Source organism: Pezoporus occidentalis, unplaced genomic scaffold, assembly GCF_034315485.1.
Source record: "Pezoporus occidentalis ecotype Australia unplaced genomic scaffold, CSIRO_AGI_Poc_V1 ctg45, whole genome shotgun sequence".
Classification (NCBI taxonomy): Eukaryota; Metazoa; Chordata; class Aves; order Psittaciformes; family Psittacidae; genus Pezoporus; species Pezoporus occidentalis.
This window is the reverse complement of record NW_026915780.1, coordinates 4,388,843-4,412,816: the sequence shown is the minus strand read 5'-3', so window position 1 is coordinate 4,412,816 and position 23,974 is coordinate 4,388,843. Positions and strand designations below refer to the sequence as shown.

The 23,974-nt window shown below is 40.1% G+C and overlaps 1 protein-coding gene across 2 annotated transcripts in view; it reads right to left on the bottom strand.

The window, feature by feature from the left end:
* Nucleotides 1-23,974, bottom strand: part of CPXM2 (carboxypeptidase X, M14 family member 2) — an 80,607-nt gene that overhangs the window by 43,689 nt on the left and 12,944 nt on the right. The window contains exons 2-3 of one of the 2 annotated variants that reach the window (XM_062635209.1): nucleotides 9,685-9,794; nucleotides 2,978-3,117 (exon numbers count right to left, since the gene is read on the bottom strand). In XM_062635209.1, coding sequence (XP_062491193.1) covers nucleotides 2,978-3,117; nucleotides 9,685-9,794 — 250 coding nt within the window. Of the gene's footprint in view, nucleotides 1-2,977; nucleotides 3,118-4,803; nucleotides 4,917-9,684; nucleotides 9,795-23,974 lie in introns of those variants that run through there. The other variant, XM_062635210.1, reaches the window with a different exon arrangement.

The window sequence follows — 23,974 nt, the reverse complement described above, 5'->3', positions numbered from 1 at the left end:
AAAAGAGGAGGGGAAAAAAGGTTGCTTTTCTGGTTCTTTATCCCTCTCACACAATAGCTTTGGTGAACTTTGCATACACCCTACTGTCTTGATTTTTATTTTTAATATAACAGTGGGAAAGTCTCCAAGGCTTAAATAAAAATCTTATCATGGCAGGCTTTTGCTTCTAATACAACACAGATCAGAGGGGTGGTTTTTTGGCACTCGTGCCTGAAACAGCTTATTCTCCAACATACGATTATATTAGTTATGAAAGCACTATATTATTGTCACAATTTCATCAAGTTGGGAAAGTGCCTCAGGTAACAGAATGGCATCTTCTTGTGCAAACTTTCATATCCTATACAGATCTTTTATGATACTATCACTGTCAGTAGCTAAGTGTAAGAGAAGGATAATGTATCTGCTTTGTTTCTAATGCCTATTATAGCAAAACAGTCTCAAAAGAACCCACCACACCAATAAAAGTACTATTGATGTGTTTATGCGGAGCTGGCTTCTAAAGCCAATTCACTGCATGCAACCCCTGTGATTACAGTCAGGTCATCATCTCCTGAGTTTCCCACAAGCACCAAAACATCTATCAGTGCCTCTGAAACTCAGCCTAAGACAGATTCTACTCCAAGCTCAGGGTTTCTGCTGTTCTTTGGATTCAGTTTTGCTTTGCGTAGCTCTCCTCCACACCAGGATTTCATGGTTCTTTCCTTTCTTGACTGAGGAATTGGGGTAGAAAGTCATACTGAGATCATCTTTCAGATGCAATGACATGAAGAATTCAGAAAGCAGCATCTGCCATCTTCCTGGGTATGATGTTCCCAGGTGCTCAGACTCTGGAAACCCTAGGACACCCACCTTGGCCCAGAACAGGATTGCATACATCAGCCTAAACTCTTTCTAAAGCACTTTGAGGAGTACCAACTTGCTTTTAGAAATATCCAAGAAGTTACACATGAGAAGCAGAGCACACAAACGTCAAACACATTGGTTTTATCTGTTCAATCTGATGAGGGGAGAGATTTCTGGAGGTGGACTCCAGGAAAGCCAGTCCCACAGCCAAAGCTGTATCAAGAGATGGCAAGTAGGACGGAGGCCATCACACGCTGACAAGAAAAGCCACCTCCTCGACAGTTCATTGTATGCAAGCTGGAGATAGGGAAAGAGGACACCACCTCCTGGGACTATATTTTCCCACACCTCTGGCCCTTCTATAGGTCAGATATTAGTCTTACAAGATGTATTTACCAGGAGACATTAGCAAAGCTGATCCAGTTGAAACCATCTTTGCTCCTATGAGGCAGCAACGTGCCTGTTTCTCCATACATCTGAGTAAAGACCCAGAAGGAGCCTGGGCCTCCTCTCCCAGCATCAGCCCTGCTCTTTCTGTAGACCTTTAGGGCCCTGCCCACCAGCTCTTTGTGGGGGAAAGAGGGCAAAAGCAAGACTTAGTAGTTTAAAAACCAAACAAACTGAAGATGACTGTGAATGTCAACTATAAATAGAGCATCAAGTGCTGCTGTATACCTGCAGTAGAGCTGAACTGAAAATAGCAATATGACAAGATGAAGCCATGCAGCACTGGTGTTGAGAAACAGCAATGTCAAGAGTATGAATATAGAAAAGAATAAGACTTTTCTACAGTAATTATCTACCTAACACAGAACAATGTGGAATAAATATAGAAATTTTATTGCCAAAAAGGCTCCTACTCCCACAGCGGTGCTCAAAGAGATGAAAAGCTCCAGAAAATTAAATGATAGAAGAAAAATAAAGACTACCTTTTTTGTTTTTTAAATATGCTTGTATTTTTCTGGTTTACCTTTTGTTCTATGGCACATTCCTTTTCTTAAGGGAGATTTCTGACCAGAATGGATCCAAGCCTGTGCATCTCCCGAATACTTGGTCAAAAGGTCTAGTAGTGCAAGTGGGAGTATTTGCTTACATAAGGCAATGAGACTCCACAAGAAATTAAGGTACTGAACAAGCACTGTAAAGATCAGGAACAAAACAAACCCTTGCCTTCAGTTCCCGTTTAGGCTAGCCGACTGCTCTATTCCTCATAGACAATTCTCACCTCATTCACACTTGGCTGGGTTATAGAGTGATATGTTCACCTACACTCAGAAGCTGGTCCCAAAAGAGTGAATGCAACCAAGCCTGCTCACAAGTCATTTCCCAGTGCCATATACTCATCCTGTCACGCAAGCAGTAACCAGAAAGGTCACAAATGTTTTCAGTGTTGGAAGTGGGCAGCACTTTCAGTACAAAGCTAAGGTCCTGAGCTAGGTGTGCCTGCACTTCCTCCTCAGACCAATGCAGCAAGGCAGCTCTCATAGCAAGCGTTCCTTCCTCAAAGCTTTTTGGAAAGCTGGCTTGAACTGCATGGAGTCTTGCTTGCATTCATAAGCACAGCACAACGTGCCTGCTACCAAACACTGCAGTCCTCATCCACACACACTGCAGGGTTTTGGTTATATTAGAAGTTCTTCTTTAGAACAAAAGCAATTCAGCTATAAAATTTGGTAACAGCTCATTTAGAAACCACATTATTTTGACATTTTACCAATGATTTGTTGGTTGCCTATGCATTGGGCAATCTCAAAGATGAGTGGTTATTCTAAACCAATATCTAACAAACCTAGTATCTAAACTAACCAATTTAAATACTGGGAAAGAATTAGGACCTTTAAGTCAAATTTGAAAGGTGAACACAAAGGCACGATCTGACGGAATCATGTTGATTCCTTTGCCAGGTATAAATAATGCCTATAGAAGTTCTCTTCCTATAAACATGTATTTTAGGCCATATATAATCATATAATCACTTTGCCTTTTACTGTTTCTCTATGCAATTATTTGATGCCACACAGCATTTCCATTCTTTCTTTTTCCCCCCCTTGAAGAAACAACACACAACACAGCATGAATTCCTTGGTCTGAAAGCTCAGAAACTCATGGAGAAAAGTAAGCCTGTACTTACGACCAGAGGGAGTTTCTCCCCTGTGTGATGACTCCAGTGAATTTTGTTAGCCTTCGAGCATCTACTTCAATCCACTGATATGGGTCATTTCTTCCTGCACACCAAGCACCATCATAAAAATCATTTTCGTTAACACCTGCCTGAAAAGAAGGAGAAAACTGTCTTTATAAATCAGAACCAAGAAACCAAAGGTCTTTCATGGGAAAAACGAGAATAACACACAAAGTCATCACTCATTCCACTTCCTCCTCTGGCACCACTTTTAAGACCCCTGGGACAGTCATTCTCACCAAAATATTTCCGTACTCAAAGCAGGGAGGGAAATTCTGCAAAGTCCTTTTGAAAACTAAGAACCATTACATATAAATTCAAGTTAGGGTTAGAAAGCATAAATAGGGCTTCAGTTCACTCTACCAGTCTGTGGCCTGAGAGAGCCTTTATCCAGAAGAAAGGATCCCCATGGTCTTCACAGTTATGAAAGTCCTAAGAAGTCAGCTCCAATCCATGTAAATAATGGTCAGTGCTGGAACAATGTCATTTCCCTTGGCAAAGGAGAGAGTAGGGCATATGGAGATAATATTACTATTTCCCATCAATTTTTAGTCCCAGATTTATTAATTTTCATCACAAGGGTGTCAAAGGTTAAAAATTCAGGAGTGCCCAGCTGTCCTTCAACTTGTACATCAGTCTTTATGCCAATTTCTTCTGGCAAAACCAGCTCAAAAAGCCCTCTCAATATTTTCAGAGAAATAGCTGCAAGGTATTTTGAGTAAACTGTATTCCAAATACAGCTGAAATATTTAAGGAAACATCGCATCTGAAGTCTTTAGATATTTACCTTATTACTAAAGCCCAGGAAATTTTTGGCACCAAGCAGCTACTGCCATAGAGAGCACAGAAGCTTTTCCATATGGTTCTCTGAGGCTACATGCAGTTTTATGATAACCCATTTGTGTTGAATATGGATTTATTGTTGCCATCCATGGAATTCTAAGAAAACATATCCTTAAATATGTCCCAGATATAAATGAAGGGTCTGGAAAACTTTGTTATATTAGAGACGTATCTTAAAGCTCTGATATAAAGCTACTGCCTATTCAGTGGTAAACTTTCAGCTGGTGTGTGTGTATATTTAAAACATAAATGAAGTATCCAAGAGCACAAGCGTCAATTAAATTTCCCTGAATTATGCCTCAGCTTCCCTCTGAGCAGCATTAGCAGATGTTACAGTCATAGCTGGGTTACAATGGCAGCGATCTGACATTTTTAATGACCATTTCCATCAAAATGGGCATTGTGTGGGTCTAACTCAAAGTGAAGATGCAGTGGGAAGAGAGATTAACTACAAGCCTGGTGGCATCTGAAGGAAGTGCTGCAAAACAGACACAGATTCAATTCCTAAAACTTCTTATTTTCTCAGGTACTCAAATCTGAGTAAGAGCAGCTTAAAACAACTTGTTTTCCTAAATTCCAAAATTACCTTAAGCCACCTACTTTTATGTATTAACTCGATATTTTAAAATGGAGTTTGCCTAAGGGTTGGAGATAAAGGGAAAAACCTCTATTAACAATGGAAGTTACATTTTTCAAGGAGAACTGAACAACAGGAAAACAGGAGAATACAAATGTGATCACTGACCTGAGTAATAACTTTTCACAAGGAAAAGTTTCAATGCATTTTAGAATAAGATGAAATTTGAAGTAGCCTTCGGGTTTAAAACCAGTGCTTGCCAGGAAGCATTAAGATCTGCAGAGCACCTTGAACCAGCGTTATGCTAATCCCATTCACAGTGATGAAATTCGACCAATTTCTCTGCACCAAGCACCTGCATCTCTCACTGCATCAGCTGAGATCCTTGGCCCTCATTCAGACTGAGGATATTTCCCATTGGTGTGATGATCATCAGGGTGTAAACCTCTCCTCTACGTTACTGTGAGAGGTGGGAAACAGAGGACAGAAAGAAAAGCTTATATGCAAAATAAAAACCCCAATTCTAATTTACTTACTAAAATCTCCATGGTTTCAATTGGCCTTAAGCATATGTTTAAATTGCATATCAAATATGGGGAGTCTAAAGAACATGCTTACAGTTATGCACATCTTAAAGTAATATGGCCTTAAAAAGTGGCAAAGAGAGCATTAAAGAAAAGAAACAATGCTGCTTCTTGTTCCTGCTTTCTTATTTCTTGCTATTAGCTTCTCTGAAGCAAAAAGTATTTTTACTAAGCAGAAAGAAGCAGGTATCTGTGTATAACTAGCACAGAGCACTATGTGAAAAAGGGGACTTTAATCAATGAGATGTTCTTGTTAGAAATATTTCTGAGGGAAAAGAATAGAAATAAACACGTTAAAACTTCTCTTTTCAAGCTTTCAGTCTGTATTTTTTCTTAAGGTGCTTGAAGTTTTGAATTTGCCCTACAGCCACTTCAAAATACTGTTTCTAAAACAAAAAACCCACCTTATAAATGCAATCAAATATTTAGTAGATATTTAAATTTCTTTGGGAAAAACGTTAATTCCTGAAAGATGAGAATGGCCATCATCAAATATTCAATCAAAGGATATAGAACCAGATACCTTGGCTCAGTAAGATGGTGACTTGAATTTAAAAGTTGTATATTGAATTAAAGGAGATATGAATTAAATGATAATCTGTATAATTTGTATATAATGAATTAAAGGGATAATTAAATTTATGACAAAATTATGATTTTATGAATTAGAAGTTATGACACACCCAAGCTATACATTTTAAACACCTAAGTTGTCTTTATAAGGAGTGCAGTAGCTAATTAAAAATGAAATTAAGGACTAAGTCTTAAGCAAACCCTTGTTTCCATCACTCAATTTTCAATAATAACTCAAAATTAACCCAGATTTCATAAATGCTAAAACATTCCTGAATATGCAGTATTGTATGAAAAAATACCTTTTTTTGATATAGAATAAGGGACTTCTTTTATGTCACTCCTAAAAAAGTTCTCTATAAATATGACTGTTGAAAATCACAAATCAAGTAAAACAAACCAACTGCTTATTATGTATCCAGAAGCTAAGATGAAGGGAAATCAAAAGGTTATGATCCCCTTACAAATGATGACTTGTGGTTTTAATTCATGTTCCTCTTTAGAGTTAGATATGTGCAAAACAGAACAAACACTTGCTCACATTATCACTGTTCCAAAAGCCTTATTCTATAACACAAAGATGTTACTGCCTAAATGTATTCAAACGAAGAAAGCAATTTCAGTCTGCTGCCATAAGTCAGCTAGAGAAGCAGCAGGAACACAGAATATCAAACCACGTCTGTTTAAATTCTTCTCCTGCTTCCCAGAAGGATGATCACAAAAATTATTTTACCATAGGAAGTTTAGAAGGAAAATAAGAAATAGAAAAGCATTACTCATCACAGGTATTTATAGCAAGCACTGTCAGTAGAGGAGAGGTAAAGCACGGAGGCTGGAAGTGTAACTTCAGTAATTGTGTTTTGCTTATGTTTTGAGAATGGAGCTTTTCAGAAGGAACTCATGAAACAAAGAAAAGACAAAAAGCAATACATTCTGCTTATCTGCATACACACAATTGTATTACTTGCTCAATCTTCACTGCTGTTGGATTTCTCCAATCAGGAAAATGAGGAAGGGGAAGAAATATCATTCTACTAATTATTTCAGATTTAACCACTGCTAATTACTGGGTAAGTGACAAATACTAATGACTTTCATCCCTGAAGGCAGAGGGCCTCAATGAATATTATTCTATGCTATGATTTTTCCTCATGATGTTAAATTACTACTCATGGTACTACTGCAGTTGCAGGCTGGATCTCATTGCTCCTGCCTGCCAGAGCTCCCAGCTTAATCACCACGCTCACACAGGACCAGAAGCAAAATCAGGTCCCACACAACGTGAGGTCACAAGAGGTACAGCTCCCAGAAGGTCTTATCCAGCCCTGATAAGCTTGTCCTTCTTTGGAATAAAGCGTAAACCGACTGATTAATGCTATACACTTCAAATAGTCTAATCAGAAAAAACTAACCCTCAAAGGCCTTTGAAAAATTTCATTATTCTACAAATTCCCTGTGCATTGGGGTAGTGCCAGTTACCTGGGGTGAGCCCTAAGCTCCTCAGCTGACTTTGCAGCAGATGATAATGCTGGGCAGACAGCAGATTTTGTCTTATTTCAGGAAGAAGCACAATGGTTTCTTCCAGACATATGAATACTGGGATGGCTCTGTGGTTATACCCAGAGCAGGCCACCAGCCCATAAAACTGCTAATCACCAGACACATAGCATAGCGCTCTGGTGAAACTTCAGAGGCACATCAGCCTCTCCGAGTCTGACTTGGGCAGAGTGTTTACTTCATGTGTAGTATTAAAGAGCATGAAAACACAGCTGCCTAAATACCAGTGCCTTTTGTCTTTGCCCAGCACACCGCAACCACCCTTCTAAACAAACAGAAGCCACCAGGGACCTGGTTGCACACCTGACGCATCAGTCCTCCATAGCACTTATTCTCAGTTATAAGCATATATCTTTTTAAACACTAGAATTCTAAATACTTAAATTCTAAATGTAAAAATTTTGAGACTGAAATTCAGAACTCTTTACACAAAATAAAATTAAGCCCTAAACTCCGAGTGACGGGGAAGAAATCTGCGAATTCAAAGTGGCTTTGAACAGATTTTACCTACTAATTTTAACCTGACCCCAAAGGAAATACTATCTAAAGAGAAATAAACGCAAGCCCATACTTTTAACACTGCTAGTCATCGTAACACTAAGTGGTCAAGGGGCTTGGGGGAATTACTGTATGGATAGCATACAGATAAGCTTTCAGTAAGGGTAAAAGGTTTTGACTCAAGCATTGCTAAGTATCTTTATTAAAGACACAGCAAATAAAAAGGGCTACATTTAAACAAAAAAAAGTAAGCCAGAGAAGTCACTTGACTATAAGCCAGGTGGTTGGGTTCATTGTAGATGAGCCTCACACAGTCCTGGGATCAGGACTATACCAGAAAAAGTCCCTATACCAGGAAAGAGCAAAAGCAGCTTTTGGATAATAAGGAGAATCAATCCATGCAGAATTTGTACAGCTCAGGAAAATGACGACGCAAAATCTATATGAAGCAGAAGCATGACATTGCAAAGCCTTTGTTCACAGGAAAAAGAGACCCATGAATTTTGAATGGAGAAGAGTATAAAAACCCAGTTTGCAAAACGCTGTACCCCTGGCTTCACTGGAGGCTCTGGATTATCTTTGGGGGAAACACCATTCATGGTTAAGACTTTTACCCATCTTTATTTTAATGCAGCATTACTGGTGATGACATGACACACAACTAGATGGACTCCTGATCTGAACCAGTAGGGTCATTCTTGTCTTTAAGTAAATTGAACTTTAACACCAGCATGAAAAATAAGGGACCACAATCAGAGACTCACATCACTGCCCTTGGTCTTATGCCACTATATAACAAAAAACAATAATAATATAATTAAACATTCCTATAGAGCCAACCTGAATATCATTTGCATACCATGATTTGTGTCCATGAGGTTTAATTCCTAGCAAACAATATGAAGTAAAGACACAAACTACCTTGCACAGATCTCAAAAGAAGTTCCATATGAAGTCCTCCAGCTGGCTGTTTCTCATGCAACTGCATAGCAAAACAGCTTTCTGACTAACATTAACTGATTAAAACAGGCAGTGAAGAAAAGAAGAGGTTCCCCATTCCCCATAGACAAACTCACATAGCGGAGACACTGGAAGACGCTGAAGCAAAGGGAAACACTTGCATAATGGGATTTTAACCAACAGTAGTCCCACCTTCCAGCAGCTGCCCCCCATTACATGGCAGTAGGCACCACGTGAAATTGTTCTACTGATTAGAGCTCATCCTTCCTAGTCCCAGCCTAACTCCCCTAGTTCATTAACTAGCAAACCCTTTCAGCTGGAGAACAAAACAGTCTAATGGAGGGTCTAATAACAGGTAAGTAATAGATTAAGAAAGCTTTAGAGATTTTTTTGTTGTTGATTTGGTGTTAGTATCCTGTTTATGACTCTGAGCCTTAAATGTTGTGTTTTACTATGCAAAGTAGCTTTTTTTCTCATTGGAAAAGACTGTCATTCTGAAAACAGCACTAATAGAGTGGAAAACAGAAACAAGAAATGGGGGAAATAGAATTTGGTCCTGCAAAGCAGCTAAGCACATCTTTCATATTAAATAAAAGGAGCTAAACTAGATTGCTTGCTAGTGACTTCTGAACTGAAGCAATTTTTGGTAGTACAATCACTGCCTTTGAAAAACTGCCTTGGGGCAAGTGCTTCACTTGAAACCACACTTCTAATTAACCACTGTCATTAGCAAACAACGAAAAAAGCAATTTGCTGTGTAAGCTTCCTTCCAGGCTGATTGCTAAGGGAGCAGCTCTGGGCTGCCTTCACCTTTGCTTGCTCATAGAGGTCTGTTTGGATTTGCACCCTCGGCACACTGAGGTTGGAGTTTTTCTAACTAAGCCCCATGAATCTGCAGGTTATCCATCAACCTTATTCACTCCTATAATTCCAGTGTTTCCCCTTCATTTGAATTACATGAGCTGACAAAGTAGTCAGAACCAATAATCATCCATTGGTTCTCTTTATACAACAGTACAACCTTAAGCCATTCTCCCACTTAGGAGAAAAAAAATGGATGTTACCTGAATATTAAGCCTTCCTCTGTGGGCCCCAAGGCCATACCGCTTTGCTGTAGAGGCATGGAGCTGGAAGTCAGTAATTTTTAATGTCTCTAGTCCAAGTGGAGGGCAATCTACAAAACAAAAGATTGATTAAAACTTAGTTAAAAAAGAAACAGAACAAGTATTCAAAGTTTCTGGATTTCAATTGTGCCAAACTGGCTGGAGTCCTCGGCTGGTACAAATGAGCACAGCATCACTGGAGTCAACGAGGAATGGCAGGTCTTACAAAATCAATGAAGGAATACCCTTGTCTTGGGTGCCATGGTTTAGTGTGAGGTGTCCCTGCCCAGGGCAGGGAGTTGGAACTGGATGGTCCTTTCCAACCCTACCTATTCTATGGTTCTATGATTCTACTGATTTACACCAGGTGAGGTTCTGGCTTTTTGAGGGTCTCAGTTATTACTGCTTGCTACATGCTTCCAGTTTTCATGGATATGCACAGTATTTCCTGCCTAGTGCCTTTCAGTACAAAATGCCAGTAAAATGGCCTTTTATTTTTCTTCCCTTTTGGCATTTACTTTTTCATCTCTTGTTTTGATTATTCTCCCCCGTACTCATTCCAAGCTACTGTATGAAGTTATGTTTCCAATTAAAATCTGTTTTGGAAACTTCAAGTACATGTTGCACAACAGCATCTGGTCCAGAGGTCTGGGACTGGGGACAGCCACGCTCTTGCTTGACTAAGGACAAAGAGGGCAATTATGAAACAGGGGCCACCTCAGCTCCAAATTGTGCAAAGCTTTGAAGAAAGAAAAGCAGATGTTACTCCAGCAGCTGGAGCCAGCCTGGAGCTCTGGTTTTGGAAGACAAGAAGTTGGAAAGAGTCTGCTTCATGATTATCAGAAAAATATCCCCTGCTCTAAAATGACCCCAGTACCACAGTATTTAAGTAAGTCCCTCATAGGGGTTGGAACTAAATGATCTTAAGGTCCTTTCCAACCCTAACTATTCTATGATTCTATGATTCATAGTGCTTAGTATATTTATCCTCAAAACAGCATGGTGAGGTGGGGAAGACCCATCTCAGGGTTTCACAGGAGGTGAACAAAACCACAGAGAAACACTTTGGGAGCACCTCAGTGGGACAACAGGGCAGGATTTAGTGACTGAAATCAGTATGAGCTGGAATAGGAAGTCTGTGTGGGGCAGAGGTGGAAAGCAGCATCATACTTACTATTTAGATCAGGTACTGGTTAGGTTAGACTAGGATTTGCACTGCTCTGTCTTTACCACTTCTGGGCTTGGATAGAGGACAGATTTTTTTCTGCAGTTAAATGTGGGAGGATTATTGTAACTTGCACAACAGGCTGTGACAGAGACAGAAGCTGAACACCAGCAATGGATCCCAGGCCACATTTCCAATCCCCAGGCCACCCCTCCCTATCCATCCCTTCTCACTGCCTGCCTGACAGCTGGGATTGAAATCTCTTTTGTGCTGCAGTTGCTGGAGAATTCATAGGATAACACCACACAATCCCAGCCTGGTTCGTGTTGGAAGGGACCTTAAAGCTCATCCAGCTCCAACCCCTGCCACAGGCAGGGACCCCTTCCACTAGAGCAGCTTGCTCCAAGCCCCTGTGTCCAACCTGGCCTTGAACACTGCCAGGGATGGGGCAGCCACAGCTTCTCTGGGCACCCTGTGCCAGCGCCTCAGCACCCTCCCAGGGAAGAGCTTCTGCCTAAGATCCCATCTAAAACCCCTGAAGCCATTACCCCTTGTGCTACCTCTACTTGCCCTTATAATAAATCCCTTTCTAGTTTTCTTGTAGGCCTCTTTAGGTACTGGAAGACTGCTTGTAAAGAGCCCAATCCTGTGCTCTATGCTTGTGTGTCACTTACATATATATGTTTAATCACTCACCAAAATGTTGTGAGGATATGTACCTGAGAATCTCATCCTGGCTGTGTCTGTCAGGTGTAGTTTTGCATTGCTATGTACAAACTGGCAAAAATGTATGGTATTTCATATGTTCCTCCTTAGCACATAATAACCTAAAATCCCTCAGGAAAAATGTTATGTGTTGCCATTTCACCCTGGTATTTCTTTGCTCATCCGTAGGAGAATTGTCGCATAAATCCAGGGCCAACTGTCTCCATCAGAGCCAGTGAAGATAAATGCTAAACATTTAAGTATCTTCTAAAGCACCAACAATGATCTTAGCCTTACACAGGAGACAAAATGTAGACAGTTCCTCATTTTGAAGAGCTTTCAATCTAATTATCCAAAACAGAGAAGAGACAGGATGTATAAGGGAAGCCAGAAGAAGGAATAATTTGTTGGATTTTTGTTTCATTGGCTGATTGTTTTAATTGCATTTCCTTAGAGAGTGTTTCATCTTTCATCATACTCCAAGTGGAAGAAGTTTCAGGCTCTGACAGATCTCTACTGGGAATATATTGCATAGCTGGGAACCGCCTGCCTTTCTTTAACAAGAACCTCAAGACAGGTTTGGAAATCAATCTCATGGTGTAATCCCGCAAACACTTTTGCACTTTGGTGTATTTTGCTCTGTGAAGAGTGTAGCATTCCCAGGCACGCAAAAGCTATTCAGAAGTACTTGCACCAAGCAAGAAAAACAAGCTGCTTTTATATACTCGGCTCATAAAATATCATTTAATGCCATCTTTATACTCTGCCTAACAAGGCTGAGGAGTGACCTATAGGTATTGCTAGGAGTCAATAAGAGTAGAAACAAAGAGAACAGGCAGATCCATCTGCAATGGATCCCCTAAAGCTCTGTCTCTTCCACATTGTTTTTCACACCCTGTTCTCTGCTATTGAACAGAAGCAATGGCTGTGGAGCTGCCCTGGGGACAGCCAGCACATCACTGCTCCATTGCTCTCTCCAGCATGGAGACCTGTTTTCATGCACCATTTGTGAACCTGCCAGCTCCCTGTCCAAAGTGACCTGCAGTGACTTACACCTGGCAGTCTATGTACGAGAAGTGGGTTTGGTTTTATTCAGGCTGAAATGTTACTAATTGACTATAAAACTGGCATATTCTTGGGCTGCCTGTGGATTTCAGGGAGGGTGTCTTAGACTGCAAGACGAGTATTTACAGGCTGGAAAATCTGCCTGCATGTATTTGTATGTATTATCTCTGTTTCTAGAGAAACTGAAGCCTAATAATAGACTCAAAAATGTTCTATGGGTCTCAGATAAACACGCCTGACTGCTCTTTATTTTTCAAGGATGAATTATTTGTATTGTCTATGAACGCATCAGATTAACAGGCCAATATTATGAAATGCTCAATTTAACCAGAAGTTTCAATGAAAGGAAGATTGAGCTTTAAGATTAAGCAAGAGCCCTATGATACGGAGTATAGATACCTTTGATGAAAACTGTGCAATGCATTGTTAACAACATGCTGTCTTTTCTCAGCGTGGTCAAGCCTTGCAATACGTTAGCTGAAATCATTAGGATCTTTACCATCAGTTCAATGGTATCCAGGATTTTACTTTTTACTGTTATTTATATAAACTAGTAGGAGAACACCTAAGTTGCTTTCCCTTAAAGTGAACTAGACTTGAAGCTGGAACTTCACAAACATACCAAATCACATAAAGACCTTATTTTCTTTTAACTTGGTAAGAAAAAATCAAGAATTTTGCTCCAGTACTTGACTGAAAATTAATGGAAAGCATTCCTTAGCCCCTCTTTTTCCAGTGACCATCCCAAACCAGGAACAGAGCAGCAGGATTCTCCATGAAAGACCATTGACCTTTAGATGTTTCTGTGTGCACAGCTTCGCGCAGGAATGATATTCTTGGAGTCATCCAGCCTATTGTTTTCAGTAGCTTTGATGTATGGAATTTGTGCTGTTTTCCACAAGAGAAGACCTTTGATTTTGCTTTTAAATGAAATTATGTCTTTTATTCATAGCCATAATATTTGACTATTAACACATTAAGCATACTAATTTTTTCCACATGCATATGAACTCCAGCATCTATAAAGGGATGAAAACAGGAGCATATTAGACCAAAACATCAATCTGGAATGCACAAAAATATTTGGGGTAAGTTTTTCAGTACAGCCTCATCTGACTGACTCCAAGTTACTCAACACAACCCAGCTGAAGTCATTTCACTACAGAAAAGAAAATGTCCTGAGTTATACTGTGACTTTAACTTCAGCTAAATTATTTTGTTGGGGTGTGTGTCTCCTGTTTCTTAAAGCTACTAGGGGGTTGTCCTGGGTTTAGCAGTATCAGTCAACCCAGGGGTTGAAACTTAAACAAGGGAAGTTTAGATTGGATAAAACTTAAACAAGGGGTTAAAACTTAAAAAAGGGAAGTTTAGATTGGATATAAGGAGGAAGTTCTTTACCGTGAAGGTGGTGAGGCACTGGAATGGGTTGCCCAGGGAAGTTGTGAATTCTCCATCCCTGGTGGTGTTCATGGCCAGGTTGAACAAAGCCTTAGTTGACATGGTTTAGTGTGAGATGTCCCTGCTCATGGCAGGGGGTTGGAACTGGATGATCTTAAGGTCCTTTCCAACCCTAACTATCCTATGATTCTATGATAACCAGGACAACCTGCTTTTGAAAAGCATACATGAAAAGAAACTGATTCCTGGCATTCATCAAGACTACCATTTATAAAGTATTGTTTTAATGCATTTTATTTAACTTTAAGAAATCTTTGCTATAACAATGAAAATTGCCACACAGTCAGTAAGACTTCCTGAATGATTTTGTATTCTCCCTGCTAACTTGAAAAACCCTTGCAGAAGCTAGAGAAATTAAGCAGCATAAATAATCAGGGCAGTTCATACCTCATAGATGCAACTGGAAATGATCAAGTTATTTGGTTTTTTTTTTTAACTGGTTGAAAACACAATCATTATAAAATATAGGAAATTCAAGTATGGCTTTCAAAGACATTTCAAACCACATCCTATGTACATAAAAACTTACTAACATAATGCAGCTAATGCATTTATGTTTTAGAGCAACTGAAAAGCAAGCATTAAGCTTGCAGATGCAGGGAAGAGCCTGAGGTATGGACATTTCTCTTACTCTGGCCTGTATCCAAACATGATTTCATATGTGATTTGCAACCACAAATAGGTATTCACATGCCATTAATAAGATGTCTGGTTCAAATTAGTTAATTCATTCCAAGACCTAAAAAGACACAGAGCTTGGATTTAGACTTAATGACATTTGTATCTTGAAGAGTGTTACTGTGAGGTTTCCATTTCAAAATTGCTTTCCCATTAGCTATGTTAAATAGCTGTATCTCAGGGCCCATTATTTTCAATTATGCATCTATTAGCCAGACTGGTGATTGCATCTGAGCTAAGGACAGCAAAGCATTTCTGACACATCAACACTGTTAGCAATCACCTCTCCCTTGAAGTCAGGAAGAGCAAACATTTGAGATTACTTCAGTCACAATCTTACCTCTGAAATCTGAATTTACCAGTTATAATTTAGGTTTTGCCTGTACTAAGAGCACTATCTAAAGCTATCCCTTCTCAAGCCAGCATCAACTCAAATTGCAGTCTCAGCATGGCTCTGTACAAGGGTATTAGCCCAGGTGTGGGAGCAGTTTCAGCTTCAGAATGGCTGTGTCCTACTGATGCAGCATCTTCCACTGAAGATGGTGGTCAAAAAGCCCACCTTCTGCAGAGCCAGCTTGGTGGTCCTTACACCTGTGGTGTAATTACAGCTGCTCTGTAGCTGTTCTTTATGATAAAGCTGTATCAGCAGGCATTCTTAGAAAACATACTAATTCTCTAGGTAGAAGACAAATGTATGAGCAGGGCAAGGAAAACACTTCTGTTCATCTTTATTAATTATTAATTATTTTATTTTCATCTGGTCTAAGTAAAGATTGTCAGATAAGTACAGATTGTCTTTCTAGTTCTTGTATCTAATAAGTATGCATTTAGGAAATCAGTCTGTACTGTTCTTTTGGAGGCACAGCAGACAAATGATTTTAAATAATAAAGAATATTTGTCATCAATTTAGGAATATGGTTAGTTTCTCAAATGGAAAGAAGAAAAGAAGCATCATGTTTCCTCTTCAGTTATATTTTGAAGAGCCATACTCACAATCCTCCTCAACTCCTGCAAGTCTGTGCTTGTCTCATGCACAGTGATACTCAAATCTAGAAACGGAGAAATATCAGCCTTATGTAGTCTGACAGTCTCCTTGATATTTGTAGGCAGAATGTACCCTGACTATTCATTTTTGACGATTCTAAATGTGCTTTAGCTCCAAGAGCTTTGTCATTTTTAAATAGAGAAGAATCCTCTTGCACTTCAAAATATTTCTTTGGGGAGGAAGGATGTTACACTGCAGAGATACAGAAGTTCAGAGAAGACAAGAGGAGGTCAAGGCAGAGCTGACAGTGAGGTAACACAGAATTTTCTCTATGCAAAGAATGGTCTTAGTTCCAGGATTTTTTGTTGTTGCTGTTGCTATCTGTAGCCTTGCATTTGGGGCTTGAGCTTGCACCACCAAAATTAACAGAACATCACTGTGATAAATATGAAGACCTTATCACTCTTCCAGTGTAACTAATTTAACTAATGCATTTCCACCAAACTATACACTACCAGTATGATTTTCAGTGACACGACACATCCCAAGTTATCACTGCGTTCAGCAGCAACAGACAATGAAGTGTCATTAAAAATTGTCATAGAATCATAGAATGGTTTGGGTTGGAAAGGACCTTAAGATCATCCAGTTCCAGCTCCCCTGCCATGTGCAGGGATGTCTCACTGGTCGGTTTAGGGAGTCAAAACCACGTTGCACATCTTGGCCTTAGTGTGACTGGAGCTTGGCCAAGTCAGTGGATGATGGTAGCTAACAGGCATCTACAGCAACAGAGGTGATCTGTCACTTGGGAAGGGAAGCAGGTGCCAGAATGGTGTCCTCTAGGAGCTACTTCTATTTCTAGTAACAACCTATCACTGTAATTAATACCAGTTTCTTCTTTCTTTAAAACCATTTGCTCATGAGGCTTGGCTATAAACTTGTCCCTTCATTGGAGACCTTATTCTCTGGGGACTCAACACATATCCTGCCAGCACAAAATATGGTCAGATATCTCCCCTGGCAAAATCCCATGTAATAAGACAGATTTAGTTATAGGTTTTGATTCCCTGTTTCTTTTTCTGGGTTACCCCAGGGTAGATGCAGAATTTAGCTCTTGTTTAAGCAACACAAATGTATAGCTAATGATGAAGATGCAAATCTGTGAAGCTACTGATATAGGCAAGTTAAGTTATACACGATTAAGCGTATACTCTGGTGGATGAAGATTTTAACGCTTTTTATACTATTCATAGTATTCTTTGACATTTATAGTCTTGGACAAAAATTCTTAATGAAGTCAATATAATAAATCCTCCCCTAAAATCTATTTTTGAGCTTTTCCTATGAAAAGTGTGGCTGATAATTCATCTTTCAACAGCAAAACTTTTAAAGGAAACTCCATCAGTCCAATTGCTTTGTCTTACGTAATACGTAGGTCACAGGTATGCAAAATAGTTTAATATTGCAATGCACCTGAAAGGCGAAATAACAGTAAAAGCATATTTCTGCTGCCATGCTGCTTGCTGAAAACACCTTTGCATTGCTGTTCTGTGACAGTCTTTGTGGGGGCTGAATTAAACAGAACAAGGTTCTCCATTTTCTAAATAGTTTGTTATATTTACAGTATTAGGACATTTGTGGGGGGAACACGGTCTAGCTAAAACTTGCTGTTTTGACAATGCAATTGTGGAAGGGTGAGATTTCCACAGATGTTCATGAGTCACACTCCATACGTGGTATGGCTCAGCTTTTCCCTGGAAACAGCTCTATGGATTTCAGTCTGAGCAGTATTCTGACTTTGTTCATGTCTGATGTGTTGCTATCAATACATACTGGTTTCATTTCTGGCCTGAGTTCAGGCCACCAGTCCCCATGCACCCCAGATTAACTGAAGCAGTACAGGCAGATGAAGGTTCTTCAAGCACACACAGTTTGCTTTTATTTGCTTTTTCTTACAAACTCATTTCCAGGGCACTAAAAGAACAGAGCAAGCAATGTGCACTTACAACAAATCCCCTATATAGAAGTCAAAATACTGAATTATATTCTCAGATCAAAGATGAAATAAAAGATTAAACAGATGCCAAAATTTTGTCTCCTAAGTCAACATTAATTGTTCTCTAATGCTGCATCAAAGCTGTATATTTTTCTAGGACAAGTAGTAAATACTGCAAGGGGTTTAAGACGTCGGGGACTTCACTCAGAAGGAAGGGCAGTATTTATCACAACACTGCAACATACGCTATTTCTATTATTAGTAATATTCTATTATATTAATATTATTATTCCTATTCTATTATCTTAGTATTATTATTGCTATTCTATTATAGTAATATTTTATTGCAATATATGCTTACCCTATGGTTGCTGTTGAAGATTTGAAGAAAAAAGCCCCAACAAAACCCACAAACACTTTTGGTTAGAAGCCACAAAACCCAGCTCTGTCAGAGGTCTGACCCAAAGCTCCTTTGAGTCAGCAGGCACATTTTCATTGGCTCTAGGTGAGGAAAAAGCCTAAGTGAGAGTCCCATGAATGTTACCCATTTGATATCCAGAGCTGTGTTTGATGATCAGATATGCCTCTTATTTGCATCCATCTTTTCTGGGGCTGTTTCTGGGCCAAGGGGCTGTGCTTTGATATCCTGTTAGCCTGTGAGGATATACTTTTTAATCCTATCTTGCTCACCAGGCACTGCTTTGTCTTCCAGGTATACACACTCCTTTCCCTGCTAAGGCTCTCACCAGAAGATTTGCTGCCATGGTCTTTCATGTCTTGAGTACTACCCATGCTTCAAAAACTGAACCAGCTCTTTAGGAATGGAGGGAGTTACAGAGAGGTTGCAAACAGCTCCTGCCTGATGGCAAAAGGCCAGTCCTGGACAGGGAAAGTGCTCTCCCATGGTGCAGACACCAAACACTTCCATGCTGTCTATTATGCCACCTAAACACAGTGCACCAGAGAGAAGGACTGGGCACAACCATCACTTGAAAAGTTGCAGGGTACAGACTCCACGCAAGGGTAAAAGTGTCTATGCTCCTCCTTCCAAGGTTGAGGGAAAATGCAAGGATTAAAGGCAAATAAAGAATAAATTAAGAATTATCTTGATCCTTTAGGTCAGGTCTGACATGAAAACGAGCATTTCTGAGATTCAGAAAGTGCACTTTTTATTGCATTATTATTCACATTTTTGCTCCCTCACAAATCCGGGTTGCGGCTGGTTCTAGATACAGCAAAACAGCACACTTAGCAGGGAGAGCTTCTATTATTCCTGGCACAGCTGGAAGCAGGAAGCTCCAGAAAGCCTGCTCTCTGTGAGTTTGCTGGCCAACCTTTCAGACTCATGAGGCTTATCCAGACTCCAGATACCATACACATTCCCTGAGCTGCCCACTGCTGCCATTGTGTTGCCTGCTTAGGAGACAATCTGATTTATGATGTGGACAATGCAGGAGCCTGATCCCACATGCACAAAGTCAGCATGCTTAGGCACAAGAAGCATCTCCCATTTTAACTCCTGACTCTGTTTCTTGCTGCCTGTGGTCCTGCTCAGGAGGAAGAAGCAACCACAACCATACATGCCTCAGGCATCAGCCTCCTCCAGGTAGAGGGATGTTACAGCTGAACCCAGGTCAATAGGTGTGGAAACACTGTCCATAGCTCTTGTATGCCTTAAACTGCCTTAATTTCTCTTTTCCCATGCCTTTTTATGAGAAGAGAAAGGCAGAGGAAAGGGAGGTGCATGCAAGCAACCCAGTATTCCTGTCTTGCTGCCCATGGGAACATCACCTTGCTGACCTGATACGGGAAAGAATGAGGATGGGAATAATATTGCAAACCTGGCCATGGTTCCCAGGCCATTAACAGAAGAAAGAATGTGAGGACAAGCTGCATTCAGTGCAGTCTGAATTCACTGTAGGCATAGCTCCAGGAAAGGTTTCCAGATGCTCGTGATACAAGGTACCCTCTGATCTGTATCCAAACCTGACAAGTCCTCCGCTTTCTCTACAAAGGAGTATGTGTAGTCATTCTGAAAGAGACATATTATTACCTTTAATGGACAAAAAAACCCTCAGCCTGAAAAATATCATATCGATATGGTACTTTTTATTATGAGTTTTGACTAAGGCTGAATTCTGTGCTATTAATTTTAACACGTCTCCTCTGATGTTTTTCTGAAGCACAGGATGAAGGCTTTCTGTAATTCCAGCTAAAGCCACAAAACTCAGTACAGCCATCAAAAATGAGAACCATCCTTTTTATTCCCACAGCCAAACAAGTGGATTCAGCCAAACAATGGAGAAAAACCTTGAGACAGACCACTTGCACAATGGCTGGGTATAGGACTAAAATTACCATTAGAAACGCATATCTGTCCAATGTCTTCATGCCAGAAATAGCTTAAAACATCAAATCACTGCAATATTCTGCAAGACCAAAGATTCTACAATGAGAAAATGAAATGTGGCCATTAGAAATGAGCACTGAAACTTCAAATACCATTAACAAGTACAAAATCAAGACAGAAAATAGCTACTTTCTTAAGGTACATCCCTGTCTCAATAAAGGAGATATCTTAAAAATGCTAAAGTTTAACCACATTAACAACCCCATTTGAGTGTATTTTACTAAGAATAGTAAAACTGCATAAAACCCGTTATATGAGTATAAAATTGGCTCATGGTGCAATTATTTTCCTCCCTCTCTATGAAAGCTATAGTAGTAACTTTATACAGAAGTAAATGTATCCATAGTGAGGTATAGCACATTCACTTTGCAGTTGTACAGAGTGACAGCAGGGTCATGAAATTCCTTACACATAAATAACCTGGAAAAAGTCCATAACTCTGGGCCTTGGAAATACACATCTACCAAGAATTTTGCCAGCTTTAAGGATTTTGGAGTAGAGACATATTTTTGGAGCAAAATAGGGATCCCAGGTGGCACAAGGAAGTATCCAAGTGGGAAGACATAGGAAAGGGGCTGTATATGCTCCATCAGGAGGATCAGAATTGCACACGTGAGGTTATATCAGACTCAGTGGTGAAATACGCATGAACAACTTCAGCAGCTCTCTAAAAACTCCTGATTTCACTGAGATGGATGGCACTATTATGAAATGACCCAGTTTTCACTCTCCTAAGCACACACACGAAGCCCACACACATAGAGCAAGAAAAACTTGAGAGATTGTAAAGGAGTTCTCATTAGTAGTGACAAGCCATTAAATTTTATTCCCATTACTATAGTTACCTCTACTCCTAAGTACTAAATTTACACTTGAGAAATGTAGTCACTTCCAGGTCAGTAGTACTTAACATTACTTAACTTTTAATCAAGTTAAGCATAGTCTGAACTATGTTTCTTTCACTTTTTTATAAGGCAGAAAATGCGCTGAAAATGATACTGAAACAGCTGTATTAGCTTCCTTTGATGAAGCAGTCCAAAGTCTAACACAAATAAATCAGAGATGAAGATAGAACCACTTTTCTATTCAGTTCTGTATTTCACAGTAGGCTGTTTTCTACCCATTTAGCTTTCTGACTGAGCTCTTGATGTGCGCCAGCAAACTTGAGAGCCAGTGTGATGAAGTAGTATGAGCAGCAGACAGTCATTAGTCATCTTAGCTGTGAGCTGGAATGTCATCTTTCATTTTTTCATGATTAAAAGTAGAAATACCCATTTACCAACAGAACGTAGAAGTATTCTATTCTCCTGTATATTCTATTCACAGCATATTCTGCAGTGAGACCTGGTTAACAGGATCATCTTTCTGAAAGTCATTCCTCCCCTGCTGCTCTGTGGAAAAATAATCTTAGTCAATTTTAAATCTTCCCAAAGAATATGCTGCTGATCAGAAGTGACATTAAACTTTGCCTCTTCTGCATGTAGAAACACACATAACTGCAAACACGCCTCCATGCACAATCAAGAAGACCCTCAAAGACGGCCTGACCACTTCAGCAGAGGTTTCCATCATAACCCAGCACCTAATTGTATTTCTACCCCTTGCAATTAATATCTTTCCTCCTCTAGAAGCAGTAATTCTTCTGCAAGGAAGCATCACTGGAGGTGGAAATGGTTGTTCGAGCTTCAGAGTTTATCTGTGAGCCGTCACACTGCACAGGCTGCTCTCAGTTGCTGCCTAGTCCTCGTCCAGGTTGCACATCTGGGCTAAATACTCGACCTATATAGGGAGCCTGTGACAGGAAATACCTAAAATCAATCCAGCTTGGTTTTAAAACCTTTTATAAAGTGCAAGTCTCTGTTTTATGCAGACCTGGGGTGTCTGCTCCAGCAGCAAGTTCAGACATGTATACCTTTTTTCTAACATCACATCTATTCTTATTATTTCGCATGAAACAATAAGAGGAATGAATAAAACCAAACACTTCTCATAAAGCATAGAAGTCACCGTAGTGCCTGGAGCTATTGCTCAGCAATTTCAAACGGAAGTTGCGTGGTTACAATTAACCTGAAGTCAAACTTCCCATCCCTGAAAAGGAAATCAGGTTGTATTTCCTAGAGCACATTAAAAAGAAGTTTAGTTGGCTTGTTTGCTTTGCACTGAATTATTCTTTTTCCTGGACTTTCTTATTCTTAAATGCATGGTTGATCCAAGTCTAGCTCTAAGACAGTACTAAAGAGTCAGAAGTGGCTAATACATTTAAAGCCCAAACGAGTGGAAAACTCTTTCAGTGAAGGGATCAAAAATTGGCCAAATGCACACAGAAAACAACCAGAGGTTCTTCAGATATACCCAGAAGTCCTGAAAAGCAAAAGATTTGGGAATTCACATAACAGAGCTTTCTTCTTTCCTTAAATGCACCCTATGTCCAACAGTTGTACCCTTGAGAAGCACCCTGAAAGCAGAGTATTTAACAGTTTGAAGCATCAGGAAGTAAAACTTCACAGAACAATTAAATCTCTAAGATTTGAGAAAATCAAATCCAGGCCTGGATTGAAAACCAATAAACATAAAGACAGCATAAAGAGCAAGAGTGGAATTGCCGGGATGGAAGGAGGGATGCAGAAGGTATGCTTTGCCTGGGAACAGGGCTGTGACTGCCATTTGGGCTCACAGTGGAGACACAAACCCCAGGGCAGCACAGGAATCCCATTGGAAAATGCACCATTGATGAAGAAATCTAAGGACAGAGCCCAGTTTGCAAAAGCAATGAATTATCCATGTTTTTGAAGGAGCTCATAAAACACACGCACTCTGCTGTCAGGCTCTCCCTTTCCCACATTTCACCTGCTGTGCTTCCCATGAGCTTTTGCTCATCTTCCTCAAGGATTTCAGCTGCTAAACAATGTTTTAGCTTTTGCTTGTCCATTGTGAAGATGGCGCTTTGCACACACCATAGTCCCTCCTTTTCACTTCCCCCTCTCTACCTGCCCCCAAACCACTCTTGGAAGAGCCTATTTAGGGAGCTAAAGACTAAGATTAAATGAAAAATGCCTGAAACCCAAGCGAGCACCAGGATTCTGTGGGTTTAGGAGCTTTATTCTTAATATCTTTTTAATTTTGAGCGTTCACCATTGTCACAAGCCTCGAGCTTCCTGCCTGCAGGAAATGTGCTAAAAATACCATGAGAAAGACATGGCTCTTGCTATTTCTGAGCTGACCAGAAGGAAGAACTGGAGGCTCAGCAGGGAAGCTGTTATGAAGCTCCGGCTCCATGCTACAGAACTGAAATAGTTCAAGCAAGGTTCAGACAAATATCTCGCAGGGTGGGCACCTCTCCAACTCAAATGAGTGAGTGTTCAGAGGTCCTTCCGCCCTATTCCAGCTTCCTACGATCTTGCAGCTTTATGCAGCCCGCAAAAGATTCCCAAAATCCAGTCTGTCTAAACATCCTTTCTGCTTTGTTTAACAATTCAGCCCTGGTCCAGCAAAGGCTCATAATCAGAAGCTGAACATTTAACACAGAGGAGGCTTCACTGATTCAATGCTAAGTGTGTCAGGCGCTTCAAACGATATGAAATGTGAGTTATCAGAGAGTTTGATATTGCATGTCTGCTTGATCAAGGCTGAAAGCCCAGAGATCCAAAGCGAAGGCAATGCATTTACCAGCCTGTGGACTGCTCAGGAGAACACTCAAATAAACCCTAGTTTCTGTTATTTGCCCAGTGAGGTTTGCCATCCTTTCCCTGGAGAAAGGAGTCATGCTAGCAACAGTACATGCTGTCATC